General features: G+C 43.9%; 1 protein-coding gene across 4 annotated transcripts in view; it reads right to left on the bottom strand.

Annotated features, from left to right (window-relative positions):
- LOC134357455 (glyoxylate reductase/hydroxypyruvate reductase-like) overlaps positions 1-20239 on the bottom strand; it is a 36125-nt gene that overhangs the window by 7873 nt on the left and 8013 nt on the right. For all 4 annotated transcript variants that reach the window (XM_063069053.1, XM_063069054.1, XM_063069055.1 and 1 more), the window contains 6 exons: positions 19810-19940; positions 16442-16514; positions 14033-14149; positions 11188-11276; positions 8497-8601; positions 4833-4968 (listed from right to left, as the gene is read on the bottom strand). In XM_063069053.1, coding sequence (XP_062925123.1) covers positions 4833-4968; positions 8497-8601; positions 11188-11276; positions 14033-14149; positions 16442-16514; positions 19810-19940 — 651 coding nt within the window. The remainder of the gene's footprint in view (positions 1-4832; positions 4969-8496; positions 8602-11187; positions 11277-14032; positions 14150-16441; positions 16515-19809; positions 19941-20239) is intronic.

Raw genomic sequence — 20239 nt, 5'->3', positions numbered from 1 at the left:
CCTGATTTCTTTCTTAAGTTTTTTTTTTGCACTTTTTATACTCCTCAAGCACCTTATTTGCTCCCTGTTTCCTATACATGTCATACATCTCTCTTTTCTTCTTTATCCGAGTTCCAATATCCCTGGAGAACCAAGGTTCCTTATTCTTACAACACACATCAAAGTTGCTGGTGAATGCAGCAGGCCAGGCAGCATCTCTAGGAAGAGGTACAGTCGACTTCGCGGCCCGAAACGTCGACTGTACCTCTTCCTAGAGATGCTGCCTGGCCTGTTGCATTCACCAGCAACTTTGATGTGTGTTGCTTGAATTTCCAGCATCTGCAGAATTCCTCGTGTTTGCTTTCCTTATTCTTACTCACTTTGTCTTTAATCCTGACAGGAACATACAAACTCTGCACTCTCAAAATTTCTCCTTTGAAGGCCTCCCACTTACCAATCACATCCTTGCCAGAGAACAAACTGTCCCAATCCACACTTTTTAGATCCCTTCTCATTTCTTCAAATTTGGCCTTTTTCCAGTTTAGAACCTCAACCCGAGGACCAGATCTATCTTTATCCATGATCAAGTTGAAACTAATGGTGTTATGATCACTGGAACCAAAATGTTCCCCTACACACACTTCCGTCACCTGTCCTAACTAGTTTCCTAATAGGAGATCTAATATTGCATCCTTTCTAGTTGGTACCTCTATATACTGATTTAGAAAACTTTCCTGAACACATTTTACAAACTCTAACCCGTCTAGACCTTTAACAGTATGGGAGTCTCAATCAACATGTGGAAAATTAAAATCCCCTACTATCACAACTTTATGTTTCCTGCAATTGTCTGCTATCTCTCTGCAGATTTGCTCCTCCAATTCTTGCAGACTATTGGGTGGTCTATAATACAACCCCATTAACATGGTCATACCTTTCCTGCTTCTCAACTCCACCCATATGGGCTCGGTAGACAAGCCCTCTAATCTGTCCTGCCTGAGCACTGCTGTAACACTTTCCCTGACTAGCAATGCCACCCCACCCCCCCACCCTTCATCCCTCTGCTTCTATCACGTCTGAAACATCGGAACCCTGGAACATTAAGCTGCCAGTCCTGCTCCTCCTGTAGCCAAGTTTCACTAATGGCTATAATGTCATAATTCCATGTGTCAATCCACGCCCTCAGCTCATCAGCCTTCCCCACAGTACCGCTCGCACTGAAATGGACACACTTCAGAAGATTATCACCACCACACACAACTCTTCTATTCGTGACTTTGCACGAACTTTTAATATCATTTATTTTCACCCCCGCTCCACTATCTGCTCTGGCACTCTGGTTCCCATCCCCCTGCAAATCTAGTTTAAACCCTCCCCAACAGCACTAGCAAACCTCCCTGCAAGGATATTGGTCCCCCTGTAGTTCAGGTGTAACCCGTCTCTCTTGTACAGGTCCCACCTGCCCCAGAAGGTCCTAAAGATCCAAAAATCTGAAACCCTGCCCCCTACACCAGTTCCTCAGCCACTTGTTCATCCTCCAGAGTATCCTATTCTTACCCGTCACTGGCACCTAGCACAGGTAGCAATCCTGAGATTACTACCCTCGAGGTCCTGCTTTTCAACTTCCTACCAAGCTCTCTTATACTCACTGTCCAGGACCTCCTCACTCTTCCTTGCTATGTCATTGGTACCGATGTGCACCACGACATCTGGCTGGTCACCCTTCCACTTCAGAATGTCATGCAATCGATCAGAGACATCCTTGACCCTGGTATCCGGGAGGCAACAAACCATCCTGGATTCTCAGTCACGACCACAGAACTTCCTATCTGCACCTCTAACTATCGAGTCCCCTATCACTACCACTCTCCTCTTCTTCCACCTTCCCTCTGCACTGCAGAACCAGACTCAGTGCCAGAGATCTGGCTGCTGTAGCCTGTCCCAGGTAAGTCATCCCCCCCAACAGTATCCAAATCGGTATACTTGTTGAGGGGAATGGCCACAGGGGAACCCTGCTCTGCCTGCCCTTTCCTCTTCCCTCGCCTGACGGTAACCCAAATACCTGCAACACTTTCAGTACACTGGATGAACTCAGCAGGTCGGGCAGCATCAGTCAGAAATGATGCGTTGACGTTTCGGGCCGGAACCCTTCGTCAGGACTGAAGAATGAAAAATGGGGAAGGATTTGAAGAATGCTTGTAGCTTCAGTTGAAAGACCAGTAATTTGAAAGACAAAGGGGTGGGGGAGGGGAAGCATTGATATCATAGCCCTGAAAACAATGGGTAGTAGAAGAAGCAGGCGGAACCATGAGGGAGCTGGGGGAGGGGGCAGAGTGAAATAGGGATAGAGGAAGGGAGGAGGAGGGAATTACCTGAAGTTGGAGAATTCTATGTTCATACCAAGGGGCTGGAGACTACCTAGACGGTATATGAGGTGTTGCTCCTCCAACCTGAGTTTAGCCTCATCATGGCAGTAGAGGAGGCCATGTATGGACATATCTGAATGGGAGTGGGAAGCAGAGTTGAAGTGGATGGCAACCGGAAGATCCTGTCTGTTTTGGCGGATGGAGCAGAGGTGCTCGACGAAGCAGTCCCCCAATCTGCGTCGGGTTTCATTGATGTAGAGGAGGCTGCAGCGGGAGCACCGGATGCTATAGATGACCCCAACAGACTCACAAGTGAAGTGTTGCCTCACCTGGAAGGACTGTTTGGGGCCCTGAATGGTGGCAAGAGATGAGGTGTAGGGACAGGTGTAGCACTTACACTTACAGGGATAAGTGCTGGGTGGGAGATCAGTGGGGATGGACGTGTGAATAAGGGAGTCATGGAGGGACCGATCCCTGCGGAAAGCGGAGAGGGGTGCGGAGGGAAAGATGTGCTTAGTGGTGGGATCCTGTAGAAGGTGGCTGAAGTTGCGGAGGAACAACAGACAGGATCTCCCGGTAGCCACCCACTTCAGCTCTGCTTCCCACTCCCATTCAGATATGTCCATACATGGCCTCCTCTACTGCCATGATGAGGCTAAACTCAGCTTGGAGGAGCAACACCTCATATACTGCCTTGGTAGTCTCCAGCCCCTTGGTATGAACACAGAATTCTCCAGCTTCAGGTAATTCCCTCCTCCTCCCTTCCCCTATCCCTATTTCACTCTGCCCCCTCCCCCAGCTCCCTCATGGTTCCGCCTGCTTCTTCTACTACACATTGTTTTCAGGGCTTTGATGTCAATGCTTCCCCTCCCCCACCCCTTTGTCTTTCAAATTACTGGTCTTTCAACTGAAGCTACAAGCATTCTTCAAATCCTTCCCTATCTTTCATTCTTCAGTCCTGACGAAGGGTTCCGGCCCGAAACGTCGACTCATCATTTCTGACTGATGCTGCCCGACCTGCTGAGTTCCTCCAGTGTACTGAAAGTGTTACTTTGATCACAGCATCTGCAGATTATTTTGTGAACCCAATTACCTGTACACTGCTCCTTTGGCGTGACTACCTCCCTGAAACTACCATCTACAAACTCATTCTCCCGAATGATCCGCAGGTCATCCAGCTCCTGCTCCAGTTCCCTAACGCGGTTTGTCAGGAGCTGCAGCTGGATGCACTTCTTGCAGGTGTCGTTGTCAGGGACACCGGAGGTCTCCCTGACTTCCCACATCCTGCAAGAGGAGCATTCCAACATCCTGCCTGGCATTCTCTCTACTCTAAACAAACAAAACAAAACTTACCGGAACCTACCCTCACCTCTGCCTGTTCACGCCAAAGCCTGTTGAGCCAAAGCCGTCCCACTCTGCTCCCTCTCACTCCGTAGCCCACTGTATATGGTGGTCTTTTTTTTAAATCTTTCGCACTCTATGTCATGCGCCTGTGCAGTCTAGCCTCTTTTCCCCAGACAGTGGGGGAAAAAAAAACACTTCTCACCGAGATTCCTTACTCCTTCACTCTCGGCCTCTTGCTGCGATATACGACATCCCTGCACTTGTACTCAATGCCCTGTCCTATGAAGGCAAGGCTACCCCTTGCCTTCTTAACACTTTATCTACCTGTGTTGCCAGTTTCAGAATCACAATCATTATCATTGTTGTACATAATGTGAAATTTGCTGCTATGTCTCAACAGTGCAGTGCTAAGACAAAAATCACAAAATAAATGAAGTTTGCAATTTAAGAAATAAAGGGGCAATGTTAAGGGAACTTTCAGTGAACTATGTACCTATACGCCCGTGTCACAGTCTACAACGCTCCGAAGGACCCTAACACTTACTGCCCTGGTTTAACTTCCCAAAGTGCATTGCTGTCCACCTGCCCGAGTTAAATTCCAATGGCCATTGCTTTGCACACTTTCGTAATTAATCTGGATCCTGTTGTAACCTTAGGAAACCTTCTTTACTGTCCACCTCACAGCAAGTTTGGTGTTGTCTGCAAATATGCCACCAAATTCTCATTGCAATTGTTTACACGGCAATCAACAGAGACCAGCACTGATCCCTAAGGCATTCCATTGGTCAAAGGCCTCCGAGCTGAAAAACAACTGTCCACTATCATCTTCTGCCTCCTTCTACCAATCCAACTCCTGTATCCAGCTGGCAAGCTCACCCTGGATCCCAGCTAGTCTCCTAACTCCAAAACATTAAACTAATTCAAAGAAACTCACGGGAGTCCGAAAATACAAGTGAAGTTCGTTTACTTTAAGTGAGGCCCACACGTATCATATGGTAGCACAATGACAAATGCAATTAACATATTTATACATGTAACTAATTAATTATTTAAATGAAGAATGCTATATACACACACACACACCTCTTCTTGAGAGTACCTCAGTAAACTTGGAATTAATAAATTCCTGCCTTCACTTCTTACCTGCTTGTGTTGATGAATATTGCTGTCTTTTTCATTTTTGAAAACAACTTTTTGTTGCAGATGCCTTTTGTCTCAGGTGTCAAAGCACAGTGCACTGTCACAAAGTCTGATTCCTCTGCTAGTTTATCCAAAGACACTGCAAAGAAAGAGCCAACTTTTATTGGCTGAAAGTAATGAATCTACTGCTTTTAACACCTTAAGCTCTTCAGCTTGGCTTCCAGCTTTCAGAGTTTCTTAGCTTGTGAAGTATTGATTCAACAGCACCATGAATGGAGAGGAAGATATATACTAATTCTGTTGTTTTCCCTATACACACACATATGTATTGTTTATACAAATAGTTTTGAAATATAAAGCTGTCAGCATGACTTTGTCTACTAGTTCCAAATTAAGTTATTTATGTCTTCCTGCCTCTGCAACTTTATACTATGGAATTGATATTTTGCTCCTTTGCTATAATTTACCTTGCCCACAATGAGCTGAGCACCTTATCGATAATAAAATTTATAACCAGGTAGAACATCCATTGCTGAGTTGCCTGGGTTGAGTAACCTTCTAAACTTCACGTCAACCATTTGAAAAGACCAATTATACAGCCAGATTGGTAATGCTATCTTATTAGAAATTAGTGGCTTAAATCTACAATGGAAAAAAAAAGCTTACCATACCACGTCTTGGTAGAAAGTTGCTCAAGCATGTTTGATCCACAAAAACAAAGAACAAATCCAATCAGATCAGTATCACCTACTCCATGTCAATGAAGTGATATTCAGTAACCAGTACACTCTCTGATAGGGAACTTCTTTATCTATGGGATATTAGACTGCCATTCCCAGTTGGCCACAAGCATCACAGTAAGTGCTTCATAATGAAGACCAGTGTTCATCACCATTGATGCAGAAGCAAGACAAATCTTTACACAACTGAATAACCCTGTCTAATTCTGGCCACCAACTAGCAAGGAAACATGAAGGCACGAAGAGTGGTCAAAATTCATGTATGTGGTAAGGAGACGTAACAGGGGGAATGCGTGTGGAGAGACCAAGGACTCCCCTGGCCAGTAAGATCGTTTAGACCTGTAGAAGGGGTTAGATACACAGTAATATGTAACACAGTTGTTATATTTATTTCCTAATCTAGCCTTTGGACTTTGGAGCTTGACTTTTAAAAGAAGAATCCACTTCACTGTTGTTCCATTCCAAATCACTGAGGCGAATCAGAAATTAGCCATGACTGAGTGATAGCTTCAGACTAGAGGAGTTACTGCTCTGTTTGTTTTTTAAATCTGCACAGAGGGTGGTGTTTTGCATTGGCATGCACATCCAGATGGTGCACAGACTTCTTTATTTTTCAATCAAAGCATATTCGTGCAGTGTTACTCAGAATGCAACAAATCTACAAAAGGGTTAGACTTAGATAAAGGAGACAGAAGGGTTATTGTGGATTTTTTCATTTTCAATTATTAATGAAATTGCTGAATATTGGTTTGCATTTGCTGCTGCCCAGTCCGAGGGTTCCTGATCTCAGCGATGTTCATCGGAGGGGCCACCATCACGCAGACAACGTTACAGCAAGGAGTGGAGTAAGAGGAATGAAGGGTTATGGGGAAAGGAAGGTAGGTGGAGATGAGTCCATGGCCAGATCAGCCATGATCTTATTGGATGGCAGACAGGCTCGATGGGCCAGACGGCCGACTCCTGCTCCGATTTCTTATGTTCTTATGAACTCAATAGAACCTTGTCTTGGAATGAGATCAACGTTAATAAAAACCCTGAAGTTAATGTTTGACTTAGAACAATAAAAAGATCTTTTGATGCCTAAAACTGCTGCAATTTGTAGGCAAAAACTGATTCCCAATCTGTTAGAATTCCCGACAAGGCAAGTATTTGGTCCCACTGCACATTGCTTTTGATGAGAACGTGTAGGTTGTTTCTTCACCTAACACTGACCTTGACAGCACCATCCTTGCTGGTATGCCAGCCTGGCATCCAAAGATGGTACTGGCAAATCACGGTGGTGTTTTGCAGATAGCAAACAAAACTATCAACAATTCTAATAAATACACTTTTCTGGGACTGCGATCTCTGCAGCCACAGCCTGTGCGTTTGAATGGTCTGTATGACTCAGTGTTTTTGTGGTGAACTGGACTCTCAACAATGCCTGTACAGCTGCATGAAGCAACGGTGCCCAGGGCCGAGTGCGGATAATGAACTGATATTTGGACAATTTAAGCACCGAGCCAGATTAAAAAGATTAAGGTGTTGAGATTGAGGGTGGAGGACAAACCAGGGTTCAGCTCACTACTCTGGGAGGCTTTACTTGCCTCAGTGCTGAACAGACACTACAGCTGCAGTCTGCAGCCACCGGCACTTGTCCCAGTGCTGAACCTGGCTCCGTGCCAGTGTGCGGCTACAGCCATCAGGCTCCTGGGGTGTCTGCCGCACTGAACTGGACACGTGGCTGTAGGCTTACTTTCGGGGACCCTGCGGTTCATGTTCTGCGCAAAGTTTGTTTGCACAATTTATTCTTTCCTTTTCACACACTGGATGTGTGACTGTCTTCATGGTGTGGGGTTTTTCGCAAATTCTATGGTTTTCTTTGTTTTGTGGGCATGTGGCCAAGTGGTTAAGGCATTGGGCTGGCAACCTGGAGGTCGTGAGTTCGAGCCCCAGCCAAGGCAACGTATTGTGTTCTTGAGCAAGGCCCTTAATCACACATTGCTCTGCGACGACACTGGTGCCAAGCTGTATGGGTCCTAATGCCCTTCCCTTAGACAACATTGGTGTCGTGGAGAGGGGAGACTTGCAGCATGGGCAACTGCTGGTCTTCCATACAACCTTGCCCAGGCCTGTGCCCTGGAGATTGAAGACTTTCCAGGCGCAGATCCATGGTCTTGCAAGACTAACGGATGCCTTTACCTTTATCTTTGTTTTGTGGGTGACTGTAAGAAGGTGAATCTCAAGGCTGTATGTGGTGTACGTACTTCGATATTAAATCTACTTTGAACTTTGACCACGGACGTCTATCATCCCACATCCACGTCGCTGACTTCAACATGGAGCGGAGGTCAAGATTGCAAACTCCCCCATATCACTGTCCCTAAACCCTACCCTAACCCCTAGTTCCCCTCCCTGTCCCCAAAACCATCCCTACAAAACTAAAAATCAACTACGTCTGAGCCAAGACATTGACAGAGACAGCAGTTCGGTGCCGTGTGTGTGTGCGTGTGTGTGTGGAACGGGGTTTGTTTTGCTGTTGTTGTTTTGCTGTTCAAGCATTGTTTTTGTTGCTTGTTTTCTGCAAGTGAGCTGGGGATGTTATGTTGGTGCCAGAATGTGTGGTGACATTGGCAGGCTGTCCGCACACCCCTCACCTCCCCGCCCGACCCCACCCTTTGGCTGTACTGGTTGTTAAACACAAATAATGGATGTTCCAACATACTTGTGATAACTAGCGTAATCTGAATCTGAACTATGGGCGAAGCGGGTTGCTAGGACGTGATCCAGGATTGGAGTCACAGGGTCACTTCCTTCCGGAAAGTACGTAAGGAAGTCGGCTGAAATTTTACTGCAAGGCAAATTCATCACTGTAACCTGATTCACCCACTCCACCAATATTCCCTCACTATTATTATTTTCACGGTTACCCCAGTGATTGTCCTCACCATACTCCGCCTGTATCTTGGCTGCAACCACCGGCTTTGGCTCAAAATCCGTGTACAGAAACTTCTTCACACCAAATGGTTTCAGTCGCTGTGCCACAGCCAAACCTTTGGGTCAGACAAAATAAGCACAAATATTCACTCTTCTTTCCCTTAAAACCCTCTCAAACGTGAACAGATATTTTATACAAACACAAGAGATTCCACAGATGCTGGAAATCCAGAGAACGCTGGAGGAACTCAGCAGGCCAGGCAGCATCTACGGGGAGGGATGAACAGTCAGAGACCCTTCATCGGGGCTGGAAAGGAAGTGGGAGAAAGTCAGAATGAGAAGGTGGGGGACGGGTAAGAGTACAAGCTGGCAAGGGATGGGTGAAACTAGGTGAGGTCAGGAGAAGGCCATGGACATGCACGTTGGAATGGGAATGGAACGTACAACTGCAGAGGTTGGCGGCCACCAGGAAAGCCCATCTACTGTGGTGGATGGAGTGAAGCTGCTCGACGAAGCAGACCCCAATCTGCATTGCGTCTCACTGCCGCCTCGGCGGCCACAGCGGGAGCACTGGATACAGTGGATGACTTCGACTGACTGCCGGTGAAGTGTCACTTCTCCCAGAAGGACCAGTTGGGGCACTGAATGGTGGTGAGGAAGGAGGTGCAAGGGCTGGGGTAGCACTAGTCCCAGTTGTAGAAGTAAATGCCAGGAGAGAGATCAGTGGGGAAGGACAAATGGGCAATGGAGTCTCAAAGAGAGTGATACCTATGGAAATTGGAAAGTGGGGGTGGGAGAAGAGGAGGCAAAGATGTGTTTCGTGGTAGGATCCATTGAAAATGGTGGAAGTTACAAAGAATGATGTGCTGGATGCGGAGGCTCATGGAGTGGTAGGTAAGGACGAGGAGAACTAAAGATGACACCAGAGTACGACTTCCTCCTGTTCATCTGTGAAACAGTTTAAATACTTCACCCTAACGCTCCACTTTCCTTTTCAAAGTGGTTGGGGTCCTGTCAGAGTCTGTGATCTAGAGCTGCACCCAAACTGTGGTTCTTCTCCACGATGGCTTCCCACTCTCACAGCTCGCCAAGCGGCCTAGCGTTTTCAATACCTCCAGGAGCGGCCGGGACTCGTGTACCTTCGGGTGCGGCCCTGTGGGCCACCCGGTTCCTCGCTGGTGTCCCGACTGAGGCTTGCTGGGAGAGAGGAACATCAAGACAGCAGCGCACACTGCTGTCGAATAATTGATGCTGCAGACTGTGATACTGAAATAGCGAGAGCTGTTGGTCTCCCCTCTCGCTGTGGGAGGAGCGATCGTCCTCTCTCTCTCAGTAGTGAAAGAGACAGCCTGTGGCATGTTGAAGTTTTGGGTGAATGGTGGTTTTTTGGTGGACATCTCTTTGGGGCTCTGCTGTTGCCAGCATGGTGGGTGGGTGGGTCGAGGCTTTACTGCTGCTTGTGCGTGGCAGGGGGAGGGGGAGGGGGCTTTGGGTTTCTAACGTTTTTCCGTAATCCATTCTTTGGGCGTTTCCTTCTGTTTCGATGATGCCTGCAAAGAGTAAGAATTTCATGTTGTACACTGTATACATTCTCTGACATTAAATGGAAATATTGAGCTCTATTCCTGTTATGGCGGTAGGGAGATGGGGCAAAGCCAAAAGTCTGAGAAATGAAGGAGATGCAGGTGAGGGCAGGATCGATGGTAGAGGAAGGGAAACCCCGTTCTTTAAAGAAGGAGGACACCTCAGATATTCTGGAATGGAAAACTTCATCCTGGGAACAGATGTGGCACAGACGGAGGACCTGAGAGAGGAGAATAGCCTTTTCACTAGTGGCAGGATGGGAAGAGATATAGTCAAGAGAGTTGTGAGGGTCAGTAGGTTTACAAGATATATCAGTAGACACTCTGTCTCCAGAGATGGAAAAAGAGATTGAGAAACGGGATAGAGGTGTCTGAGATGGACCACATAAATTTGAGGGCAGGATGGAAGTTGGAGGCAAAGTTAATGGAATTGACGAGCGCTGCATGGGTGCGGGAAGCAGCACCAATGCAGTCATCGATGCAGTACAGAAAGAGTTGGGAAGTGTTTCAGGTCTAGGTTTGGAGCATGGACTGTTTCATGTAGCTGGCAAAAAGGCAGACATAACTGGGGCCCACATGAGTGCTTTGGCTCCTCCTTGGGTTTGGAGTGAGTGAGAGGAACTGAAAGAAAAATTGTTGAGGGTGAGGATCAGTTCTGCCAGACAGGAAGGTGGAGAGGAACTGGTTAGGTCTGGTGTCTAGAAAAAAGCGTAGAGCTTTATGGCCCTCCCAGTGGGGGATAGAAGTATATAGAGTCAGTGACAATGAGACGAACAGGGCTATGAAACTCTTTTCTAATCTTTTATGCTTCCAGGACCAGTTAAGATGATGTGGGGTTACAGAGCTGTAAAACTTTTCCATCTGTGTGTAAAAGGATAATTTTGTCCCCATTTTAAAGTTTATCATTTATTTCAGACCTTCAAGATTGCAATTATATGTCTGTTTTTTTCCTCCTATCCTTATGCAGGTCCTTAATGATCCTATCTGCTTCGGTTCAATCAAAAGCCCAAGGTGACCCACCTTTCTATAAGATGATCTCTGGGAGAACAGATTAAAGTTGGTTCAAATGCTCTTTCAGTTCACAATTACAGTACGTTGAGACCTTAACTAATGACTCACCTATTCTTCCCAGCCCCACAATCCCCACGGTGCTGTTGGACAGTTCAAAGCCGCAAAGCCACAAGGGTTTCCATGTGCCCCAGCCACCACTGGAAGCAGAAAGCTTTCAGGTTACAACATCACCACAGCTTTAACTAAAACAATTTAAATCCACTATCAAAACTGGCTATTTAAAAACATAGATGAAAGAACAATTTTATGTACAATATAAACCTGTAGATTTTTAAGAAGTACTTGCAGAAGTTGATTGCGGGCATTGACTCAGCCAGGCGTCTTGTGGGCAATTCACGCTCACAACTTAGACCTCAGTTGCACTACTACTACTACGTCGACTTAGGCCTAGGGGGCTGGCGTTGGGCAAATTTGCAGCATTTAATCAAAATGTCAAAGAATCAGGCACCCATGGCAATGCAGTAGTGAGTTCTGTTGATTCATATTTCCAAGGACACGAGTTTGTTCCTGACTTTGAATGTTGTCTGTGTGGAGTTTGCTTGTTCTCCCTGTAATCATGTAGGTTTCCTCTGGGGAAACCCACACTCCAAAAACATTCTGAGAGGTTAATTGTCAACGGCAACTTTTACCACTTTGAGAAGATACGTGACAAATGGATCAAAGGTAAGTATGTGAGAGAGAATAATTTGCTGGGCTACAGGAATATGAAGAGGAGGAATGGGAGCTGATGGGCTGAATGACCTCATTCAGAGTCACAATAATTAAGCAAAGACCTAGCTCATTTATAGGAGCTTCAAAACCAGCTTCACAAGTCGATGGATGCACAGGCAGATGATAGAGCAGTGGGGTGAGTTGAAGTGTAACATGGGGGCTAAATCAAAAAGGGTGATCAATACAGGACTGAAGGTGTTATATGTGAATGCGCGCAGTATATAGAATAAGGTAGAACTTAAGAGATTGGCAGGTATGATGTGGGCATCACTGCATCATGGCTGAAAAAGGTCATGGTTCGGAGCTTAACGTCCAAGGGTACACTTTGTATCAAAAGGACAGGTAGGTAGGCAGAGGGGATGGGGTGGCTCTCTTGGTAAAATTGAAATCAACTCTTTAGAGGGAGGTGACATCGGATCAGAAGATGTAGAGTTCTCGTAGGTAGAGTTAAAAAACTGCAAAGGTAAAACGACCCTGATGGGAGTTATATGCATGACCGCATATGGTAGCCAAGATGTAGGATAAATATTACAATGGGAGAAGGCATGTAAAAAGGGCAAAGTTACGATGGCAGGTAGATTGGGAAAATCAGGTTGGTGCTGGATCCCAAGACAGGACAAGTTGACATGACTGAGTTTCTTGAGGAGGTGATGGTGATAGATGAAGGTAGAGCCGTGGATGTTGTCTACGTGGAATTTAGTAAGGTATTTGACAAGATCCTTCATAGGAGGCTCATCCAGAAAATTAAGATGCATGGGATCCATGATAAATTGTCCATTTGGTTTCAGTATTAGCGTGCCCACAGAAGACAGAGGGTAGTGGTTGCTGGAGATCTGTGACTAGTGGTGTTCTGCAGGGATCCATACTGGGACCTCTGCTGTTTGTGATAAATATGAAATAGCTGGATGTAAACATAGATGGGTAAGTTAGCAAGTTTACAGAAGATATGAATATTGGTGGAGTTGTGGATAGTGTAGAAGACTGGAGAAGGATACAGCGGGAATAGATCAGTTGCAGGTATAGGTGGAGAAATGACAGATGGAGTTTAACCCAGCCAAATGTGGTGTTCAGCTTTGGGAGATTAAGTGTAAAGGGACACGACACTGCTGATGGAAACACCCTTAATGGTGCTGATGTACTGTGGGATCGTGGGGTCCAAGTCCACAGCTCGCTGAAACTGGAAACGCAGGTTGATGGGATGGTAAAGAAGGCATATGGCATGCTTGCCCTTATTAGTGTTCAAACTGAGTTCAGGAGTCAGGAAGTTTCAAATGCAGCTTTATAAAAACTCTAGATAGGCCATATCTGAAGCATTGAGTTCAATTCCAAGAAGGATGTGCAGGGTTCGGAGCGGGTGCTGAAGATGGCGCTGCCTGGATTAGATGGGATGTGCTGGACTAACATGGGCTGTTTTCTCTGGAGCAGCAGAGTTGGGCTGGGCGGGGTGAGGTGGAGTGGATATCAGTCCCCGAGCAGTGTTTTATTCCTCACTCACAGTTGCCCATAGAACAGTCTTCCTAAACCATTCCAATCAAAGTGATCTGATGAGGGTTCTCCCATTAAGCTGCTGTTGGCCGGGGAGCTCCACGACTTCGACCAGGCAACAATGAAAAATTAGTCATATTCGCCCAAATTAGATTTTCCTTTCAAATCTGCATTCATCGTTCAGAGACAAAAACCCCAGCCTGTACCCAGGTCCTTAATAAATGGAAGGTGCTCTGCTAAAGGCAATCCTTCAATACATTCGAGTCTTCATGTATTCAAAAAATTGAAAAGTTTAATATTCAGAGCATTTATCTGTTTAAGAACTAAACAAAGACAACTCTTACATTATGGCTATTTGAGTTACAGAATTCACAAATCACAAATCAATAAATCTGAGGTACTGAATTAAACTTGTTCAGACAGAATTTATGTGAACAAATACGTAAACAAATAAACACTCTTATTCAACTTGCAATTCTTGACACATGACCAGACATTGTGCTATGGATCACCACAATACAAACAGCTCACTGTGTAATGTAGGGGATCACCTCTACATTGAAAGACAAGAAAAGTGAATCGGAATTTGATAGATGTGGTGCAACTGGATATGGCTGAATGTGATCATGTTTGCTTCACATAAAAATGGAAAATTTCAGGAGACATCAGTTCTTTTTTTAAAAAAAAACATGCTTACTTTTTGACTTCAGCCACTGCTTCCATCAGTCGACGAGATGTAGCCAGGAGCAAGGCTATAGTGAGTTCAGCAGTGGCATTGGTCAGGACATCAGGAGTGTAGCCCACTCGAATTCCCCTTCAGACAAAGAGAGTACAGAAGTTATTTTATAACTGTCTCAGTGGTCAAAATTAAACCGTGTGTGTTAAAACTGTCTCAGTGGTCAAAATTAAACTGCATACATTTCACGGGCGGAAATGGCTAACACAAGGGAGCATAGTTTTTTTAAGGTGCTTGAAAGTAGGTATGGGGGGATGTCAGAGGTAAGTTTTTCACACAGAGAATGGTGGGTGTGTGGAATGCACTGCCTGCAACAGTGGTAGAGGTGAATACAATAGGGTCTTTTAAGAGACTCTTAGATAGGTACATGGAGCTTAGAAAAATAGAGGGCTATGCAGTAGGGAAATTCTAGACAGTTTCTAGAGTAGGTTACATGTTGTGGGCCAAAGGGCCTGTAATGTGCTGTAGATTTCTATGTTCTATGTTCTAAGTCAAGGATCCAGTTGCAAAGGGAGGTGTTGCTTTCCCAGGAATAGGAGTCTGAAGATGAGTTTGTTTGGAATTATAGTATTGAAGGCAGAGCTATAGTCAATACACAATAGTGTAACATTAGTGTTAGGTTCTAACACCTCTAGGGATGTACACTGCATACTGGGCACAAACCTCCCCACCGTGGAGGACATCTTTATAAGGCAGTGCCTCAAGAAGGGGACATCCATCATTAAGGACCCTGACTATCTGGGACATGCTTTCTTCATGTGACTCCCAACAGGGAGGTGGTACATAGGCTTATGATGGAGAAAATCATTTTAAAGATCATTTTCCAGAGCAACCCATCAGGTAATTAGAGAGATATCAACTGGATAATTTATTGAAATCAATATTCTTCCTTGGTCAAGTCTGTTTAAAATTAATATGTATATAGTATCTTTCATATTAAAATTGAAAGAAGGGTTGATCTTCATATCTGGAAATTCAAGATGCTCATCTTGATTTTTTAGATCTCATTATTTACTTTATCAATAAGGAAGCAGCCTGTGCACCTCTTCCAATGCCTGGCAACTTGCATTGGACACCTCCACGTACATCTCATGTTACATGCAGAGTAAAGAACTTAGTGTCTTGTCCCACCAAATGCTCCCAGGACAGGTACAGCACGGATCAGATACAAAACGCTGTCTCAAAACTTCCACGGACAATCTAGTCAGATGCAGAGGAAAGCTAACAAAATACTTGGAACTGAAGACTCTAACTGTCACTTATTGCACAAATCCAACATTCAGGTCAAAATCTGTAATATTGACATTAAAATGCTTTACCTTACACTGTTCAGTTTTGAAATGCTCAAAGAGAAACACTTATTAGAAAAACAAGACTTTTACCGGTATTTACAAATGCGACAGTATGTTAATAGGACAGTTAAAAATGTAACCAAGGCAAGTACATGCCTGGTAGAGCATATAATTCAGACAACGGTAGTAGAATAATTTCAAGCGTGTATAAGGGTTTGTCAAATCTTAAAACACATTCGACTTCGTACATTAAAACAAAATGGGAGAAGGAAGGAGGGATAATAATATCTGAGGAAGACTGGACAATAACATGGAGGTATTAATGGAAGTGTACCAGTTCACAGAAATGGAGGGAGTTCGGGTGGAAAAACTTAATAAGATATTGTATTACACCCTCTCAGAAATCCCATTATGATAGTAACCTCCCTGTTTGCTGGAGAAATTGTGGAAATCAAAGTGCAAACCATTATCATATTTTCTGGGGATGCCCTGTTATCAAAGACTACTGGAGTGGGATACATAATGCCCTACAAGACATCTTTAAATGTGAAATACCCTCAGAGTAAGACCATATATTTTGGGTATATACCTCAAGAATGGTTGAAAAGAGATAAATATTTAATGAATGTACTGCTGGTGGCTGGTAAAAAGACCCTTACCAGGTAATGGTTATCTCAGGAGAGCCCAACTTTAGACACATGGATGGAAATTACAATGGACATTTACAAAATGGAGAAGATAACAGCATCTGTTAATCATAAGTTGGAACAATTTGATTCATACTAGAAAAAATGTTTTAACTACATAACACCTCATAGGCCTGATTTTATTCTCACAAGTCAATGAATAGGTTGTAAAAAAAAATCACTCCCTATTTTGTACATAGTTTTCTTCTTTTGATTGTTCTTTCTTTCCTTTCCTTTCTATAAGTATATACCTCAGATAAATATTACGTGGAGATTTATGACAAATATGACTATATGATATATACGCACAGTATCTGAAGTACATCTTATGGAAAGTTTTGTTTGATGATGAACTTCAATAAAAAAAATAAATTACGAAAAAAAAGCTTTACCTTTTTTTGACTTCTTCTAAAGAGAGATGATCAAATCCCACAGACATAGTGCTGATAACTTTCAGGTTAGGTCCTTTATCAAGAACAATGTTAAAATATAGCATTAACTTAGCATTTCTGTACATTATTGACCTTAACTTGAAATTCACATTTAATTTTCATGGACCCATACACGAATAGTTATGGAACAAAAGTCACACACAGCACAAGGCACATACAGTACATATAAGATAGTAGTAAGCATGAGGTCCTCCATTGGTTGGGGTTGACCATGGACGTTGTATCCTAGCTGTTTACATGGTACACAAGCCAGGGCAGTATGATGTGGAGAGCAAGTTGTGGTCCATCCAGCAAACTCCCCCTCTCCACGCAGCTGATCAATCCAAAGTAACAGCAGAGACCGATACAGTTTGACACCAGTGGCGTCGCAGGAGTCAGCACTGAACTCAACCCAGGACTGCCTTAGGGACTCCAGCTCCAGATTTTTCCTCGGAGTTCACTCCCGAAGCCTTCCCCATGAGTGAGTATAGCTGTAAGGCAGCGGAGGTTTGAGATCAGAACTTTCCTTCTCCGAGATAAGCTGCCAACTGCAGCTGACGAGCCCCGTCTGCCCAAAGCAAACTGGTTTTAAGGCGGCAGTAACCCGCCTTTGCCCCTTCTCCTGTCAGTAGAAACGGTTCTGATGGGCTTCGTAGCTTAGCCACACGAAAAGGCCAGGGGATGAACTTGCTTGTGAGAGGCTATTTGAGAAGCACACCATTGGGAGAGTTTAAAAGGTAGTGGGAGCTTATCCCCACTAGCACCCTAGCCCAAGCCGCTGTGACATGTCCCGTAAATTGGTGGTGCATGGGTGCTGTTGGAAAGAACGAGCAGTTCTCAGCACTCTGCAGATGAACACACGCACACAATCCAGTTTGTCTTCCACTGAGAGACACAGAAGAGCAGCACCAACAAGAGGGTCCAGCATAGACACTGCGCCACTCTGCCTCTGGCATCTCCCCTCCTGGACTGCTGTAGCAGGCAAGCCTACAGCATGAGACTTAATCCTTGCTACAACTGCAACCAGACAACTCGCCCGCTGTCGGTCTCTCCAGTAAACCAGTGAGCCAGACTTGCAGTATTTCACATTACCCACGTCCAACAGGGTCTTGCAATCAACTCACTGATGGAGTAGACCTAGAGTGCTTGAAGTTCTTAATGAACAGCATTAACTTCAGAATTAAAGAGTTTTCAAGTTCTATTATATAGAAGTTCACTAAAAAAAAAAGTGTTATTACATCTCAATCTCTGAAAGGAGTGGGGAAAATAGTTGGCTCCTGCATCATTAGACACTGGGAAGTCCTACGGAAAGCAAGGTCACGTTCAGTGACATTTCATTTTGATGATAGCAGATTACTAAAACTACAGTGTCGTTACTATAATCAATAACTTTCCCCAATTGGTGAAGCCTATATCACCAAAGAATTCAGACTACATGGTTCTGGGGCCCATTCCCAGTAGCCACTCTCCGTAAGAGAACAAGAAGAATTTGGAACAAATTCAGCTGTTGAGCTCCATCCAGTGAGACATACTGAAAGTCCTGCAAATGTTATAGTTGAGATCTGGCTCAAAATACTGCACATGTGGGAAATCTAAAATAAAGTAGAACCTGCTGGGAAAACCTATCAGGTTAAGCAGCATCTGAGTCAACATTTCGAGTTATGATCATCCATTAGAATCATCAATCTCGATTTTATTTCAGTAACTCTGTTGAATTGTCCGCTGGACAGAGGCAAATGCAACTGAGGGAATTATTGTTTCAGAGAGGGCATAGCGGAAAAGAGTGACACTAACTGAATCCTGCTGGACAGGCAATGTGAAAGGACTACACATTTTAAATTTTAAAATATTCTTCAATATTAAAAATAACAAGTTGCAAAAATATCACATTTCCCATACTTCCATGCAAAATTTAACTTAATTTACTCAATACAAGGCAATGTTCATAACTGTAGTACAAGTAACTTGATAGTTATACACAGAACAAGCAACCTGTAGCAAGGTGAACTTAATAGATTGGTAATCTCTGTACTAGAACCAGGGTTATTGGGCTGGATGATAGTGAAAACCATCAGATTGGTGTACAAGTTTAATTGGTGAACACAGAGTATATTGGCACTTCAAACTCATCTGATCCAATACGTCGCATCATGTGATTGGCTTAATTGGATTATGGTTTCATAATTGTGTTTTTGGATTAGTAATACAGAGAAAACCAGTTCTATTTCCACCACAATAAGATCATAAAATCTTATAGATGATGTTATTCAAGCTATTATGTCCACGTCAACTCTGAAAGAAGTATCGATTAACTTGACACGGCTACTCTTCCCCCAAAGACAAAAGTGTTGAATTCAATGGGGGTTTTTTCCTAAGTAAAAAAAAGTGGTAAACAAAAAACAAATGACCATGAAACTAAGAGAATACTGTCAAGATATAACTGGTTCGTTATTGTCCTCTGGAACAAACTTTGTAACAGGATTGGCCTATACATTAAATCATTCCTGCATCAACATGGTTGATGCTGAACTGCTATTTGAAGTAATCTAGCAAGCTAAAGGTTTGCTTTATTTGCCACATGTACATCAAAACAGAAACATACAGTAAAACGTATCATTTGCGTCAATGACCAACACAATCCATGGATGTGCCGGGGCATCCCGGAAGTGTCATCTTGTTTCTGGCAGCAACGTAGCACGCCCACAACTCAGTAACCCTAACCCGCGTGCCTTTGGAATGTGGGATAGAACCACAGCACCCAGAGAAAGTAGGAAACATGTACAAACTCCTCACAGATAGTGACAGGAATGAAACCCTGACTGCTGGTTGTCAGTGCCCCTTGCTGATTCAAACACAGTACCTAAAGATGAATGAGGGTGGATATCATTGATGACACTCTTGTGTTACCCACATCCTGAAACATAGCAGAATCAGTCTAAGCTCACATTGATGCATCGTGGGACCATTGGCTTATCGTGACAATTTAAAATGTTCTAGAACAGCAAAAAATAAAAATTCTTGTTGATCTATTTTGTCACCTTGTGCAGCTTTACTGAAAAATGATAATTAACAAAAAAGGACTTGCTGATTTGTTGAAATAAATTAGTAAATTGGTTTATTATTGTCATGTGTACCAAGGTACAGTGAAAATCTTTGTTTCAGATGCCATCCAGACAGATAATTCCACTACAACAGTGCACTGATGGAAAACAACAACAGAATGCAGAATGGAATTTACAGTTAGTGACAAAGTGCAGTGCAGACAGACAATAATGTGCAAAAGCTCAAGTTTTCTAATTTTAAACAAGCACAAAGCATTTTTATCATACCTGCAGCATCTAAAAGTTCCTTGTCAATTTTATCTGTCAGTAAACAATATAGTCCATGTACTCCAGCAACCTGTTTGAGTAATTCGGAACGAGGAACAGGTTCATCGGAATCCCACTGCTTAATATCACAGCTGAAACAAAATTTAAAAAGGAAAATGGATTTGGGCCAATTAGTTCTACCACTTTTTTTCACTAGTGTCAGATGATCATGAGTTCAAGCCTTTCAACTCCACAAATCTTCTTAACTTTCTACCTGAAAGGAAAGCACCACAGGTTCCCCAAGAAACTAACGCAGGTTCTCCAACACCTGCACAAAATTAAAGCTTTTCCACCCCTGCTACTAGCAAGATTCCTCTCCCCAGAGAGGAAGCTCTTGCAATGTTTCCTGAAGGAATGCACCAAAATTGGGGAAATACTCTACATAAGGCCT

Source organism: Mobula hypostoma, chromosome 16 (genome assembly GCF_963921235.1).
Source record: "Mobula hypostoma chromosome 16, sMobHyp1.1, whole genome shotgun sequence".
In the NCBI taxonomy this organism is placed as follows: domain Eukaryota; kingdom Metazoa; phylum Chordata; class Chondrichthyes; order Myliobatiformes; family Myliobatidae; genus Mobula; species Mobula hypostoma.
The sequence above is the reverse complement of the archived record's forward strand: the minus strand, read 5'-3'. Positions and strand labels throughout refer to the sequence as shown.